Source organism: Bombus huntii, chromosome 18, assembly GCF_024542735.1.
Source record: "Bombus huntii isolate Logan2020A chromosome 18, iyBomHunt1.1, whole genome shotgun sequence".
NCBI lineage: Eukaryota > Metazoa > Arthropoda > Insecta > Hymenoptera > Apidae > Bombus > Bombus huntii.
In genome coordinates, this window is record NC_066255.1 from 4356406 (window position 1) to 4373115 (window position 16710).

Consider the following 16710-nt stretch of genomic DNA (forward strand, 5'->3'; position numbering starts at 1 on the left):
CCTTTCCCCTGTCCTTGTCTCCGGGGACTTGTATTATAATGGCGCCCGTCATCGCCTTCTTCATCTCGAGGCGCTCCGTGCCGAGCTCCGATAGCGGGATCCTCGTTCTTGCCGCTTCCAGGACGTCGGCGTACGACATCCTCGCCCCCTCTTTCAACGTCAGGGTCACCGCGGATGTTCGCGGTGCGCGAGGGGGCGTGACCACCTTGGGTGTCCGCGGTGGTCCTCTCTGCGTAGCGGGGGCGCTCGCCTTCGGTGCGCCCGTCGTCCTGCCGGCCTGGGGTTGCCGCTGTTGTTGCTGCCGTACCCGCGTCGGTGGTGGCGCGGTCGGACCTTTCCTCGCCGCCTCTCCTCCGGCGGCGGCGGCGGCTGCCTTCGCCTCGCTCGCCTTCTTCCTGTTTCTCCTCCTTTTCTTCGTCGTCTCCACCAGCTCCCATCCGCCGTCCTCCCGTTCCCTTCGGGGCGGCGTCGGTTGGGCGACGGGAGGGTCGACGGGGCGGTCCCCGCTGGGTCGTGCTTCGGGGGTGCGTTGACTTCGCGCGTCCCCGAATCGTTCTTCGATGGTCCTGAGAATGGAGGGTCCCAGTTCCCGGACCGCTCTCTCCAGGGCGTCCAGACGCGTCCTGTTCTCGGTTCCGCCTTCCCACGCGGGGCGGGCGTATTCGGGAGCCGCGTCGGAGCATCGCGGGCACTCGTTGATGCGAGCGGCCAGTCTCCTCAGCTCCTGGCGGAGGGCTGCGTTCTCCCCCTCCAGCACGGACAGCCTCGCGTCCACGTCGTCGGTGGCACGCGCTGGCCTTTCCCTCCTCGCGGATTCCTCGTTCCAGGCGGCGGTGATATAGCTCGCCGCGTTCTTCAGGGACCTGATGTAGGTCCCCTTCAGGTTCGACGACGTCGTCGCGACGTGCATGATTTCAGACACGTGCATCGTCAGGCCCGCGCTGATTTCCGCCGGAGAACTCGTCCTCATCTGCACCTCCAACTCTTCGGACACCACCGGTGTTGTCGCGGCTGCCGTTCTCTTCCTCTTACCCCTGGACGCCATCGAAGCCAGCGACGAACGCGAGGCGATCGAGGCGACCGACTCCTCGTCGTCGGACCTCGCCCGCCCCCGCGATCCCCCCGCCATCGGTGACGTACCGTCGTCCATCGTGGCCGGCGCGAGAAAAACGTACTCGGACCTGTTCGCGGCTCTCAGCGAACGTCTCGTCGCCTTCCTCGGAGGCTCCTCCGCGGTCTCCATCCTGTCGTCCTCTGAATGTCCTCCTGCCGTTATCCTCCTCCTCTCTCCCGTTGTTTCATCGCCAGTCGTAGAAACGCGTCCGGGGGCCTGGCGGTCCACCCTCGAACGGCCGTGGTCGCGAGATATCGACGCAGCGGGGCCCACTTCACTACCCGCGACTGCGCCGGTACTGGGGTATCCCTCCCCTGCACCGTAAACTTTGTCGTTTATGTTCTCCATTTCCATATTGTTGTTCGTTTTTCGCCGAGGTCGTCGTCGAAGTCTCCGTCCTGGTGCCACTCACTCTTTCGCGCCCTGCCCCGGTCGAAGCCGGTGCAGGGCGACAGGGAGCCCCGCGAGAAGGTGAGGTGAGTGGTCTTGACAGGCATGGGCCCGCCAACTTCTCCGAAGTTCTCCGCACCGGATCGGCGAACCGACGGGTGCCAAGGGCACCGATCGGCCGCCACCCGACTGTAAGAGAACATCAGATCCATCGGGGTTTCCCAGGGCATGGTCCTATGCCCCGGGAACCCATGCCCGCCTCGTGCTCCCCAACCTAACCCCAACCTAACCCCAACCTAACCCCAACCTAACCCCAACCTAACCCCAACCTAACCCCAACCTAACCCCAACCTAACCCCAACCTAACCCCAACCTAACCCCAACCTAACCCCAACCTAACCCCAACCTAACCCCAACCTAACCCAACCTAACCCCAACCTAACCCCAACCTAACCCCAACCTAACCCCAACCTAACCCCAACCTAACCTAACCCCAACCTAACCCCAACCTAACCCCAACCTAACCCCAACCTAACCCCAACCTAACCCCAACCTAACCCCAACCTAACCCCAACCTAACCCCAACCTAACCCCAACCTAACCCCAACCTAACCCCAACCTAACCCCAACCTAACCCCAACCTAACCCCAACCTAACCCCAACCTAACCTAACCCCAACCTAACCCCAACCTAACCCCAACCTAACCCCAACCTAACCCCAACCTAACCCCAACCTAACCCCAACCTAACCCCAACCTAACCCCAACCTAACCCCAACCTAACCCCAACCTAACCCCAACCTAACCCCAACCTAACCCCAACCTAACCCCAACCTAACCCCAACCTAACCCCAACCTAACCCCAACCTAACCCCAACCTTTTTTTTTTTTTTTTTTTTTTTTCGTGGAGAAATCCTCATGGACACCCGCTAGGCGGGTAGTGTCGGACTCTTACCGACTAAAACTCCACGGTGGCCTGTCCTGACGCCTGAGTCGAGATGCACCCGGGATCTCTCCCGAATTACTACCGGTTACCCCCGGGCGTCTATCTCTCCTTACGTCGAAGGGAGGCGTCCTTGATCTTCTTGGAACGCTAGGGGGGGACCACGCCCCCTAGCGCCTCGCTCCTATTGCGTCGTTCTGGGGACCCCGTCCCCCTGACGCCTCTTCCTGGTTTCCACGCGCTCCTACGGCGGCCGCGGCGGCGCCGGTGGCGGCGTCGCGCCCCCGTAGCGCGTCGTATTCCTAGGGCGCTGCGACCTCCTGGACGGGTCGCGATCTCGTTCCCTGCTACGTTCCGCCCGCTCCTTCGCCAGCATGACCTGCTCGCAGTAGGTGCGGACAGCGGAGTACTCCTGGCGCCCTCTGAGCATGGCCGCGACGACCGCTTCGGGGGCTAAGCTCTCGCCGATTTCGAGCCGCAGGACGCGTCGTGGTTCCGCCCACGCCGGGCAGAACTCCAGCGTGTGCTGCGCCGTGTCCTCCTCTTCCTCGCAGTGGTGACAGACGGACGTCGTCTCTCGCCGAATCCTTAGCAGGTACTCGCCGAACACTCCGTGGCCGGTGAGCAGCTGCGTCATCCTGAAGGTCAGCGGTGCCCCGCCTCGATCCCTCCACGCCTCCCAGTTGGGAAGCACGGCGCGAACGGCCCGGTGCGGCCGCACGGCGTCCTCCTGGATCAGCTGCGAGCGCCATCGTTCCCAGGTCTCCTTCCTCGCCTCCTCCCGGATGTTCGAGGCCGGCTGGCCGGCGGTCGGTGGCGTCGGATTCCTCTGGTGTTCGTATACGCGTTCGAGCGCCAAGGCTTGCAGCTCGAACGGCGGGGAAGCCGCCAGCACGGTCGCCGACGCGTACGATGTCGTCCTGTAGCCTCTCGCTATGCGGATAGCGGTCGTCCTCTGCAGCCTCCGCAGCAAGGTCAGGCTGCGACGGCTGGTCGCCAGGCTTCTGGCCCAGACGGGTGCCCCGTAGAGAACTCGGGACCGAACCACTCCCTCGTAGAGGCGGCGGACTCTCGATCCCGCTCCGCCGATGTTCGGTAGGAGGCCGCACAGGGCGTTGGCCGCGGCCGTCGCCTTCGGGACCAGTTGCTCGAAATGCGGTCCGAAGGTCCACCCGCTGTCGATCGTGAGGCCCAGGTACCTCATCTGTCGTCCCACCGGGACCTCTTCTCCGCCGATGTTCACCGTCAGCCCGGGGGGAGGCGTTCCTCTTCGCCGCTGGTCGAAGAACCACAGCGCCTCCGACTTGGCCGGCGACACCGTCAGGCCGAGCCTCCGAATGGCGCCCACCGCGCATGCCACGGCGTCCTCCGTGCGATTCGCCGTGTCGTGCCACCACCGTCCCCCGGCCAGGACCAGGGTGTCGTCGGCGTAGCACACCGTTCCCGCTCCCGGGGGCATCGGACATCGGAGGACCGAGTCGTAGGCCGTGATCCAGAGCAACGGACCCAGCACCGACCCCTGCGGCACGCCGCGCTCGATCCGTCTTCTCTCCTCCCCGTCCCTGCCGGCGTAGACGATGTACCTGTCGGCGAGGTACGCTCGAACGATCCCCACCAGGTACGCCGGGACCTCGAAGTGGCGCAGGGCTTCCAGGATCCTGCCCCAGGGGATGGAGTTGAAGGCGTTGGTGACGTCGAGCGACACCGCCACCGCCACCCCCTCCCGGGAGACCTTGTCCTCGGCCATGGCCCTCAGCCTCTTCACCGCGTCCACGGTCGAGCGGCCGCGGCGGAATCCGTACTGGCTGTCGTGCCATCCGGGCGTCCTCTCGGTGATGTGAGCCTCCAGCCGGGCGGCGACGATCCTCTCCAGCATCTTGCCCACCTCGTCCAGCAGGCATATCGGCCTGTACGCGGACGGCGAGTCCGGCGGGCGACCCTCCTTTCGTAGCAGCACCAGCCTGGCCGTCCGCCATGTCCGGGGGTAGACGCCCTCCTCCAGGCATCTGTCGAACAGGTGTCGCAGGCGGGGAGCCATGGTGACGATCGACTCCGCCCACGCTCGGCCCGGTATTCCGTCGGGGCCTGGCGCCACGTCGCGGGACGCCGTCCTCCTGGCCGCTTCGAAGAGCTCCTCGTCGCTGACTCGCAGTTCCTCGCTCCATCCCGTCGCGGTCGTCGTCGCCGTCTCCTCGTCGTCGTCGTCGTCGTCGTCGACGGAGGAGGGGGAGGATGGCGCCGGTTGGCTCGCGTTCGTGTCTTCCGGCGGGAACAGCGTCCCGACGACGTTGTCCAACAGCGTCGGGTCCATGTCCGAGGTCAGCGGGGGCGCCGAGGGTCGTAGCTTCTTGGTGACCACTTTGTACGGCCGTCCCCACGGGTCGGATTCGACCTCCTCGATCAGCTCCGTCCAGCACCGAGATTTCGCGGTCTTGATCTCCCGCTGAAGAGTCCGTCTCGCCTCCCTGTACTCCTCGTAACGGCGGGAGATCTCCTCCTCGTCGCGCGTCAGTCTGCGACGACGGGCCCTTAGGAATCTCCTGCGGGCCCGAACGCAGTTCTCTCGCATCTCGGCGATCTCCGGGGTCCACCAGTACGTTCCCCGGTCTCGTCCACCCCCCGGGACGGAGCGCGGCATCGAGGCGTCGCACGCCGCGGTCATGTATCTTCGGAGCTCCTCCGCCTCCTCGTCGATGTCTCCCTGCTCGGTCGCCCGTCGGGCGTCCCAGCTCCAGGCGGACACGATCGCGGCCGCCCGCAGCATCTCCTTGTCCATCTCCTTCAGGCGCCATCGCGGCGGCGGCGGCGGCGGGCGGCGACGGTTCTCTCCCGGTCGTCGTCGTCTCCTCCTCCCGGCGTCGTCCTCGGTCCCCAGGGTCACCTCCATCAGAATGTAGAGGTGGTCGGACAGCGTTTCCACCCCCTCGGCCACCCTCCAGTCGCGGATTCGCCTGAGCAGCTCCGGGGTAGCCCACGTGATGTCCACCACCGAGGATCCTCTCCACGCCACGCAGGTGCTCGCCGAGCCCCTGTTCGCCAGCAGGAGCCCCAGACCCGCTGCCCAGTCGGTGAGCATCCTTCCTCGGGAGTTGGTCCTGGGGTTTCCCCATTGCGTCGAGTGGGCGTTGAAGTCCCCCAGGACGAGCACCTGGCGGGGGAGACATCTTCGGACGCACTCGCCGACTCGGTCCAGAAACTCCCCGTACGCGTCCAGGTCGATGTTCGGAGAGACGTACACCGCCACCACCGCCGCTCCTAGCCACTCGACCGCGACGAAGCCGCTGCCACGGTCCAGCAAGAGGCACGAGGCCGACGTCCACGTTATTCCTGCGGATCCGTCCAGGTCCCCGATCCAGTTGGGCGAGTCGGGTATACGATGCGGTTCCGCCACCGCCGCCAGGGCCACCTCGTTCTCCCGGATGGTCTGGAAGAGCAGATCTTGCGCTCTTCTCGACCTACCGAGATTGCATTGCAGCAGGCGCTTGAACTATGCCGCCACCTCCATGGCCTCCTCCCGGCCATCCGCCGCTGCTGCTGGTTCGGCGGCGCTTCCCGGTGTCTCTGCCGCGGCGGCTGCTGCTGCTGCTGCCGCTACCGCTGCTGGTTGGCGGATCGGTCTCCTCCTCTTGACCTTCGGGGGGCTGCATGCCTCTCCGCCCATCCTGTGATTCGCGGGTGCCCCGAGCGACTCGCACAGCGGACACTTGGGAGCGGAAGCGGGACACTCTCTGGCGCGGTGTCCGCTCCCGCCGCACCTGTAGCACAGGTGCCCTCGGTCCTCGCCGGATACGCAAGTGGCGCGCACGTGCCCCAGTTCCAGGCACCTGAAACACTGCAGCGGCCGCTTCGGCATGGCCCTTATCCTCGCCGTTGACCAGCCCAGGGCTATCTTCTCCGCCTGGGCCAGCTTGCGGGCTCCTGCCGCCGGACACCTGACCCATGCCGATCCGAGGCCGCCTCTGGTGGCGCCGATCTCGCCCACTTGCACTTCCGCGCTGCCGCATCCCGCCGCCGAGGCCAGTGCTCTTCGCAGCTCCTCCTTCTTGACCGAGATGTCAATCCCGGTCACGCGCAGCTCCGCCATCCTGGTCGGTGTGGCGATTCTCACCGCCGTCGGGTCTAGCGTCTCGGCCAGCCGCGTCGCCAGTAGCGTCGCCTTTCCCCTGTCCTTGTCTCCGGGGACTTGTATTATAATGGCGCCCGTCATCGCCTTCTTCATCTCGAGGCGCTCCGTGCCGAGCTCCGATAGCGGGATCCTCGTTCTTGCCGCTTCCAGGACGTCGGCGTACGACATCCTCGCCCCCTCTTTCAACGTCAGGGTCACCGCGGATGTTCGCGGTGCGCGAGGGGGCGTGACCACCTTGGGTGTCCGCGGTGGTCCTCTCTGCGTAGCGGGGGCGCTCGCCTTCGGTGCGCCCGTCGTCCTGCCGGCCTGGGGTTGCCGCTGTTGTTGCTGCCGTACCCGCGTCGGTGGTGGCGCGGTCGGACCTTTCCTCGCCGCCTCTCCTCCGGCGGCGGCGGCGGCTGCCTTCGCCTCGCTCGCCTTCTTCCTGTTTCTCCTCCTTTTCTTCGTCGTCTCCACCAGCTCCCATCCGCCGTCCTCCCGTTCCCTTCGGGGCGGCGTCGGTTGGGCGACGGGAGGGTCGACGGGGCGGTCCCCGCTGGGTCGTGCTTCGGGGGTGCGTTGACTTCGCGCGTCCCCGAATCGTTCTTCGATGGTCCTGAGAATGGAGGGTCCCAGTTCCCGGACCGCTCTCTCCAGGGCGTCCAGACGCGTCCTGTTCTCGGTTCCGCCTTCCCACGCGGGGCGGGCGTATTCGGGAGCCGCGTCGGAGCATCGCGGGCACTCGTTGATGCGAGCGGCCAGTCTCCTCAGCTCCTGGCGGAGGGCTGCGTTCTCCCCCTCCAGCACGGACAGCCTCGCGTCCACGTCGTCGGTGGCACGCGCTGGCCTTTCCCTCCTCGCGGATTCCTCGTTCCAGGCGGCGGTGATATAGCTCGCCGCGTTCTTCAGGGACCTGATGTAGGTCCCCTTCAGGTTCGACGACGTCGTCGCGACGTGCATGATTTCAGACACGTGCATCGTCAGGCCCGCGCTGATTTCCGCCGGAGAACTCGTCCTCATCTGCACCTCCAACTCTTCGGACACCACCGGTGTTGTCGCGGCTGCCGTTCTCTTCCTCTTACCCCTGGACGCCATCGAAGCCAGCGACGAACGCGAGGCGATCGAGGCGACCGACTCCTCGTCGTCGGACCTCGCCCGCCCCCGCGATCCCCCCGCCATCGGTGACGTACCGTCGTCCATCGTGGCCGGCGCGAGAAAAACGTACTCGGACCTGTTCGCGGCTCTCAGCGAACGTCTCGTCGCCTTCCTCGGAGGCTCCTCCGCGGTCTCCATCCTGTCGTCCTCTGAATGTCCTCCTGCCGTTATCCTCCTCCTCTCTCCCGTTGTTTCATCGCCAGTCGTAGAAACGCGTCCGGGGGCCTGGCGGTCCACCCTCGAACGGCCGTGGTCGCGAGATATCGACGCAGCGGGGCCCACTTCACTACCCGCGACTGCGCCGGTACTGGGGTATCCCTCCCCTGCACCGTAAACTTTGTCGTTTATGTTCTCCATTTCCATATTGTTGTTCGTTTTTCGCCGAGGTCGTCGTCGAAGTCTCCGTCCTGGTGCCACTCACTCTTTCGCGCCCTGCCCCGGTCGAAGCCGGTGCAGGGCGACAGGGAGCCCCGCGAGAAGGTGAGGTGAGTGGTCTTGACAGGCATGGGCCCGCCAACTTCTCCGAAGTTCTCCGCACCGGATCGGCGAACCGACGGGTGCCAAGGGCACCGATCGGCCGCCACCCGACTGTAAGAGAACATCAGATCCATCGGGGTTTCCCAGGGCATGGTCCTATGCCCCGGGAACCCATGCCCGCCTCGTGCTCCCCAACCTAACCCCAACCTAACCCCAACCTAACCCCAACCTAACCCCAACCTAACCCCAACCTAACCCCAACCTAACCCCAACCTAACCCCAACCTAACCCCAACCTAACCCCAACCTAACCCCAACCTAACCCCAACCTAACCCAACCTAACCCCAACCTAACCCCAACCTAACCCCAACCTAACCCCAACCTAACCCCAACCTAACCCCAACCTAACCCCAACCTAACCCAACCTAACCCCAACCTAACCCCAACCTAACCCCAACCTAACCCCAACCTAACCCCAACCTAACCCCAACCTAACCCCAACCTAACCCCAACCTAACCCCAACCTAACCCCAACCTAACCCCAACCTAACCCCAACCTAACCCCAACCTAACCCCAACCTAACCTAACCCCAACCTAACCCCAACCTAACCCCAACCTAACCCCAACCTAACCCCAACCTAACCCCAACCTAACCCCAACCTAACCCCAACCTAACCCCAACCTAACCCCAACCTAACCCCAACCTAACCCCAACCTAACCCCAACCTAACCCCAACCTAACCCCAACCTAACCCCAACCTAACCCCAACCTAACCCCAACCTAACCCCAACCTAACCCCAACCTAACCCCAACCTAACCCAACCTAACCCCAACCTAACCCCAACCTAACCCCAACCTAACCCCAACCTAACCCCAACCTAACCCCAACCTAACCCCAACCTAACCCCAACCTAACCCCAACCTAACCCCAACCTAACCCCAACCTAACCCCAACCTAACCCCAACCTAACCCCAACCTAACCCCAACCTAACCCCAACCTAACCCCAACCTAACCCAACCTAACCCCAACCTAACCCCAACCTAACCCCAACCTAACCCCAACCTAACCCCAACCTAACCCCAACCTAACCCCAACCTAACCCCAACCTAACCCAACCTAACCCCAACCTAACCCCAACCTAACCCCAACCTAACCCCAACCTAACCCAACCTAACCCCAACCTAACCTAACCCCAACCTAACCCCAACCTAACCCAACCTAACCCCAACCTAACCCCAACCTAACCCCAACCTAACCCCAACCTAACCCCAACCTAACCCCAACCTAACCCAACCTAACCCCAACCTAACCCCAACCTAACCCCAACCTAACCCCAACCTAACCCCAACCTTTTTTTTTTTTTTTTTTTTTTTTCGTGGAGAAATCCTCATGGACACCCGCTAGGCGGGTAGTGTCGGACTCTTACCGACTAAAACTCCACGGTGGCCTGTCCTGACGCCTGAGTCGAGATGCACCCGGGATCTCTCCCGAATTACTACCGGTTACCCCCGGGCGTCTATCTCTCCTTACGTCGAAGGGAGGCGTCCTTGATCTTCTTGGAACGCTAGGGGGGAACCACGCCCCCTAGCGCCTCGCTCCTGTTGCGTCGTTCTGGGGACCCCGTCCCCCTGACGCCTCTTCCTGGTTTCCACGCGCTCCTACGGCGGCCGCGGCGGCGCCGGTGGCGGCGTCGCGCCCCTGTAGCGCGTTGTATTCCTAGGACGCTGCGACCTCCTGGACGGGTCGCGATCTCGTTCCCTGCTACGTTCCGCCCGCTCCTTCGCCAGCATGACCTGCTCGCAGTAGGTGCGGACAGCGGAGTACTCCTGGCGCCCTCTGAGCATGGCCGCGACGACCGCTTCGGGGGCTAAGCTCTCGCCGATTTCGAGCCGCAGGACGCGTCGTGGTTCCGCCCACGCCGGGCAGAACTCCAGCGTGTGCTGCGCCGTGTCCTCCTCTTCCTCGCAGTGGTGACAGACGGACGTCGTCTCTCGCCGAATCCTTAGCAGGTACTCGCCGAACACTCCGTGGCCGGTGAGCAGCTGCGTCATCCTGAAGGTCAGCGGTGCCCCGCCTCGATCCCTCCACGCCTCCCAGTTGGGAAGCACGGCGCGAACGGCCCGGTGCGGCCGCACGGCGTCCTCCTGGATCAGCTGCGAGCGCCATCGTTCCCAGGTCTCCTTCCTCGCCTCCTCCCGGATGTTCGAGGCCGGCTGGCCGGCGGTCGGTGGCGTCGGATTCCTCTGGTGTTCGTATACGCGTTCGAGCGCCAAGGCTTGCAGCTCGAACGGCGGGGAGGCCGCCAGCACGGTCGCCGACGCGTACGATGTCGTCCTGTAGCCTCTCGCTATGCGGATAGCGGTCGTCCTCTGCAGCCTCCGCAGCAAGGTCAGGCTGCGGCGGCTGGTCGCCAGGCTTCTGGCCCAGACGGGTGCCCCGTAGAGAACTCGGGACCGAACCACTCCCTCGTAGAGGCGGCGGACTCTCGATCCCGCTCCGCCGATGTTCGGTAGGAGGCCGCACAGGGCGTTGGCCGCGGCCGTCGCCTTCGGAACCAGTTGCTCGAAGTGCGGTCCGAAGGTCCATCCGCTGTCGATCGTGAGGCCCAGGTACCTCATCTGCCGTCCCACCGGGACCTCTTCTCCGCCGATGTTCACCGTCAGCCCGGGGGGAGGCGTTCCTCTTCGCCGCTGGTCGAAGAACCACAGCGCCTCCGACTTGGCCGGCGACACCGTCAGGCCGAGCCTCCGAATGGCGCTCACCGCGCACGCCACTGCGTCCTCCGTGCGGTTCGCCGTGTCGTGCCACCACCGTCCCCCGGCCAGGACCAGGGTGTCGTCGGCGTAGCACACCGTTCCCGCTCCCGGGGGCATCGGACATCGGAGGACCGAGTCGTAGGCCGTGATCCAGAGCAACGGTCCCAGCACCGACCCCTGCGGAACGCCGCGCTCGATCCGTCTTCTCTCCTCTCCGTCCCTGCCGGCGTAGACGATGTACCTGTCGGCGAGGTACGCTCGAACGATCCCCACCAGGTACGCCGGGACCTCGAAGTGGCGCAGGGCTTCCAGGATCCTGCCCCAGGGGATGGAGTTGAAGGCGTTGGTGACGTCGAGCGACACCGCCACCGCCACCCCCTCCCGGGAGACCCTGTCCTCGGCCATGGCCCTCAGCCTCTTCACCGCGTCCACGGTCGAGCGGCCGCGGCGGAATCCGTACTGGCTGTCGTGCCATCCGGGCGTCCTCTCGGTGATGTGAGCCTCCAGTCGGGCGGCGACGATCCTCTCCAGCATCTTGCCCACCTCGTCCAGCAGGCATATCGGCCTGTACGCGGACGGCGAGTCCAGCGGGCGTCCCTCCTTTCGTAGCAGCACCAGCCTGGCCGTCCGCCATGTCCGGGGGTAGACGCCCTCCTCCAGGCATCTGTCGAACAGGTGTCGCAGGCGGGGAGCCATGGTGACGATCGACTCCGCCCACGCTCGGCCCGGTATTCCGTCGGGGCCTGGCGCCACGTCGCGGGACGCCGTCCTCCTGGCCGCTTCGAAGAGCTCCTCGTCGCTGACTCGCAGTTCCTCGCTCCATCCCGTCGCGGTCGTCGTCGCCGTCTCCTCGTCGTCGTCGTCGTCGTCGTCGACGGAGGAGGGGGAGGATGGCGCCGGTTGGCTCGCGTTCGCGTCTTCCGGCGGGAACAGCGTCCCGACGACGTTGTCCAACAGCGTCGGCTCCATGTCCGAGGTCAGCGGGGGCGCCGAGGGTCGTAGCTTCTTGGTGACCACTTTGTACGGCCGTCCCCACGGGTCGGATTCGACCTCCTCGATCAGCTCCGTCCAGCACCGAGATTTCGCGGTCTTGATCTCCCGCTGAAGAGTCCGTCTCGCCTCCCTGTACTCCTCGTAACGGCGGGAGATCTCCTCCTCGTCGCGCGTCAGTCTGCGACGACGGGCCCTTAGGAATCTCCTGCGGGCCCGAACGCAGTTCTCTCGCATCTCGGCGATCTCCGGGGTCCACCAGTACGTTCCCCGGTCTCGTCCGCCTCCCGGGACGGAGCGCGGCATCGAGGCGTCGCACGCCGCGGTCATGTATCTTCGGAGCTCCTCCGCCTCCTCGTCGATGTCTCCCTGCTCGGTCGCCCGACGGGCGTCCCAGCTCCAGGCGGATACGATCGTGGCCGCCCGCAGCATCTCCTTGTCCATCTCCTTCAGGCGCCATCGCGGCGGCGGCGGCGGCGGGCGGCGACGGTTCTCTCCCGGTCGTCGTCGTCTCCTCCTCCCGGCGTCGTCCTCGGTCCCCAGGGTCACCTCCATCAGAATGTAGAGGTGGTCGGACAGCGTTTCCACCCCCTCGGCCACTCTCCAGTCGCGGATTCGCCTGAGCAGCTCCGGGGTAGCCCACGTGATGTCCACCACCGAGGATCCTCTCCACGCCACGCAGGTGCTCGCCGAGCCTCTGTTCGCCAGCAGGAGCCCCAGACCCGCTGCCCAGTCGGTGAGCATCCTTCCTCGGGAGTTGGTCCTGGGGTTTCCCCATTGCGTCGAGTGGGCGTTGAAGTCCCCCAGGACGAGCACCTGGCGGGGGAGACATCTTCGGACGCACTCGCCGACTCGGTCCAGAAACTCCCCGTACGCGTCCAGGTCGATGTTCGGAGAGACGTACACCGCCACCACCGCCGCTCCTAGCCACTCGACCGCGACGAAGCCGCTGCCACGGTCCAGCAAGAGGCACGAGGCCGACGTCCACGTTATTCCTGCGGATCCGTCCAGGTCCCCGATCCAGTTGGGCGAGTCGGGTATACGATGCGGTTCCGCCACCGCCGCCAGGGCCACCTCGTTCTCCCGGATGGTCTGGAAGAGCAGATCTTGCGCTCTTCTCGACCTACCGAGATTGCATTGCAGCAGGCGCTTGAACTATGCCGCCACCTCCATGGCCTCCTCCCGGCCATCCGCCGCTGCTGCTGGTTCGGCGGCGCTTCCCGGTGTCTCTGCCGCGGCGGCTGCTGCTGCTGCTGCCGCTACCGCTGCTGGTTGGCGGATCGGTCTCCTCCTCTTGACCTTCGGGGGGCTGCATGCCTCTCCGCCCATCCTGTGATTCGCGGGTGCCCCGAGCGACTCGCACAGCGGACACTTGGGAGCGGAAGCGGGACACTCTCTGGCGCGGTGTCCGCTCCCGCCGCACCTGTAGCACAGGTGCCCTCGGTCCTCGCCGGATACGCAAATGGCGCGCACGTGCCCCAGTTCCAGGCACCTGAAACACTGCAGCGGCCGCTTCGGTATGGCCCTTATCCTCGCCGTTGACCAGCCCAGGGCTATCTTCTCCGCCTGGGCCAGCTTGCGGGCTCCTGCCGCCGGACACCTGACCCATGCCGATCCGAGGCCGCCTCTGGTGGCGCCGATCTCGCCCACTTGCACCTCCGCGCTGCCGCATCCCGCCGCCGAGGCCAGTGCTCTTCGCAGCTCCTCCTTCTTGACCGAGATGTCAATCCCGGTCACGCGCAGCTCCGCCATCCTGGTCGGTGTGGCGATTCTCACCGCCGTCGGGTCTAGCGTCTCGGCCAGCCGCGTCGCCAGTAGCGTCGCCTTTCCCCTGTCCTTGTCTCCGGGGACTTGTATTATAATGGCGCCCGTCATCGCCTTCTTCATCTCGAGGCGCTCCGTGCCGAGCTCCGATAGCGGGATCCTCGTTCTTGCCGCTTCCAGGACGTCGGCGTACGACATCCTCGCCCCCTCTTTCAACGTCAGGGTCACCGCGGATGTTCGCGGTGCGCGAGGGGGCGTGACCACCTTGGGTGTCCGCGGTGGTCCTCTCTGCGTAGCGGGGGCGCTCGCCTTCGGTGCGCCCGTCGTCCTGCCGGCCTGGGGTTGCCGCTGTTGTTGCTGCCGTACCCGCGTCGGTGGTGGCGCGGTCGGACCTTTCCTCGCCGCCTCTCCTCCGGCGGCGGCGGCGGCTGCCTTCGCCTCGCTCGCCTTCTTCCTGTTTCTCCTCCTTTTCTTCGTCGTCTCCACCAGCTCCCATCCGCCGTCCTCCCGTTCCCTTCGGGGCGGCGTCGGTTGGGCGGCGGGAGGGTCGACGGGGCGGTCCCCGCTGGGTCGCGCTTCGGGGGTGCGTTGACTTCGAGCGTCCCCGAATCGTTCTTCGATGGTCCTGAGAATGGAGGGTCCCAGTTCTCGGACCGCTCTCTCCAGGGCGTCCAGACGCGTCCTGTTCTCGGTTCCGCCTTCCCACGCGGGGCGGGCGTATTCGGCAGCCGCGTCGGAGCATCGCGGGCACTCGTTGATGCGAGCGGCCAGTCTCCTCAGCTCCTGGCGGAGGGCTGCGTTCTCCCCCTCCAGCACGGACAGCCTCGCGTCCACGTCGTCGGTGGCACGTGCTGGCCTTTCCCTCCTCGCGGATTCCTCGTTCCAGGCGGCGGTGATATAGCTCGCCGCGTTCTTCAGGGACCTGATGTAGGTCCCCTTCAGGTTCGACGACGTCGTCGCGACGTGCATGATTTCAGACACGTGCATCGTCAGGCCCGCGCTGATTTCCGCCGGAGAACTCGTCCTCATCTGCACCTCCAACTCTTCGGACACCACCGGTGTTGTCGCGGCTGCCGTTCTCTTCCTCTTACCCCTGGACGCCATCGAAGCCAGCGACGACCGCGAGGCGATCGAGGCGACCGACTCCTCGTCGTCGGACCTCGCCCGCCCCCGCGATCCCCCCGCCATCGATGACGTACCGTCGTCCATCGTGGCCGGCGCGAGAAAAACGTACTCGGACCTGTTCGCGGCTCTCAGCGAACGTCTCGTCGCCTTCCTCGGAGGCTCCTCCGCGGTCTCCATCCTGTCGTCCTCCGAATGTCCTCCTACCGTTATCCTCCTCCTCTCTCCCGTTGTTTCATCGCCAGTCGTAGAAACGCGTCCGGGGGCCTGGCGGTCCACCCTCGAACGGCCGTGGTCGCGAGATATCGACGCAGCGGGGCCCACTTCACTACCCGCGACTGCGCCGGTACTGGGGTATCCCTCCCCTGCACCGTAAACTTTGTCGTTTATGTTCTCCATTTCCATATTGTTGTTCGTTTTTTCCGCCGAGGTCGTCGTCGAAGTCTCCGTCCTGGTGCCACTCACTCTTTCGCGCCCTGCCCCGGTCGAAGCCGGTGCAGGGCGACAGGGAGCCCCGCGAGAAGGTGAGGTGAGTGGTCTTGACAGGCATGGGCCCGCCAACTTCTCCGAAGTTCTCCGCACCGGATCGGCGAACCGACGGGTGCCAAGGGCACCGATCGGCCGCCACCCGACTGTAAGAGAACATCAGATCCATCGGGGTTTCCCAGGGCATGGTCCTATGCCCCGGGAACCCATGCCCGCCTCGTGCTCCCCAACCTAACCCCAACCTAACCCCAACCTAACCCCAACCTAACCCCAACCTAACCCCAACCTAACCCAACCTAACCCCAACCTAACCCCAACCTAACCCCAACCTAACCCCAACCTAACCCCAACCTAACCCCAACCTAACCCCAACCTAACCCCAACCTAACCCCAACCTAACCCCAACCTAACCCCAACCTAACCCCAACCTTTTTTTTTTTTTTTTTTTTTTTCGTGGAGAAATCCTCATGGACACCCGCTAGGCGGGTAGTGTCGGACTCTTACCGACTAAAACTCCACGGTGGCCTATCCTGACGCCTGAGTCGAGACGCACCCGGGTTCTCTTCCGAATTCTGCCGGTCACCCCCGGGCGTCTATCTCTCCTTCTTTCGAAGGGAGGCATCCTTGCTCTTCTTTGGAACACTAGGGGGGACCACACCCCCTAGCGCCTCGATCCTGCGCGTCTTCCTGGGGACCCCGTCCCTGACGCCTTTCTTCCTGGTTTCCATGTGCTCCTGTGGCGGCCGGGATAGCTCCGCCGGTTACCCCCGGGGTAGTCCTGCGCTCCGGGGGCTTCTGCCTGCCTAGTACTCCTTGGAGAATCCCAGAAAAATGGCGGCGGTGCGCCTCCTTCCTCTTCGCCAGCGCCCGCCCGAACGTTCACCCATCCTTGTCCGTGCCGCGGCGACCGTTGCTTAACCCATGTGATCGGTGGGAAGTCCACGTCTCCACCGCTGCCAGCGGGCGCTGACAACCTAACCCCAACCTAACCCCAACCTAACCCCAACCTAACCCAACCTAACCCAACCTAACCCCAACCTAACCCCAACCTAACCCCAACCTAACCCCAACCTAACCCCAACCTAACCCAACCTAACCCCAACCTAACCCCAACCTAACCCCAACCTAACCCCAACCTAACCCCAACCTAACCCCAACCTAACCCCAACCTAACCCCAACCTAACCCCAACCTAACCCCAACCTAACCCCAACCTAACCCCAACCTAACCCCAACCTAACCCCAACCTAACCCAACCTAACCCCAACCTAACCCCAACCTAACCCCAACCTAACCCCAGCCTAACCCCAACCTAACCCCAACCTTTTTTTTTTTTTTTTTTTTTTTTTTTTTTTTTTTTTTTTTTTTTTTTTTTTTTTTTTTTTTTTTTTTTTTTTTTTTTTTTT

The 16710-nt window shown here is 64.4% G+C and overlaps 1 protein-coding gene across 1 annotated transcript in view; it reads right to left on the minus strand.

Moving 5' to 3' along the window:
* LOC126875579 (uncharacterized) overlaps nt 1-8063 on the minus strand; it is a 31093-nt gene extending 23030 nt beyond the window's left edge. Inside the window, exons 1-2 of the mRNA XM_050638531.1 lie at nt 8036-8063; nt 428-1428 (exon numbers count right to left, since the gene is read on the minus strand). Coding sequence (XP_050494488.1) covers nt 428-1428; nt 8036-8063 — 1029 coding nt within the window. The remainder of the gene's footprint in view (nt 1-427; nt 1429-8035) is intronic.
* Nucleotides 8064-16710: the final 8647 nt, after the last annotated feature.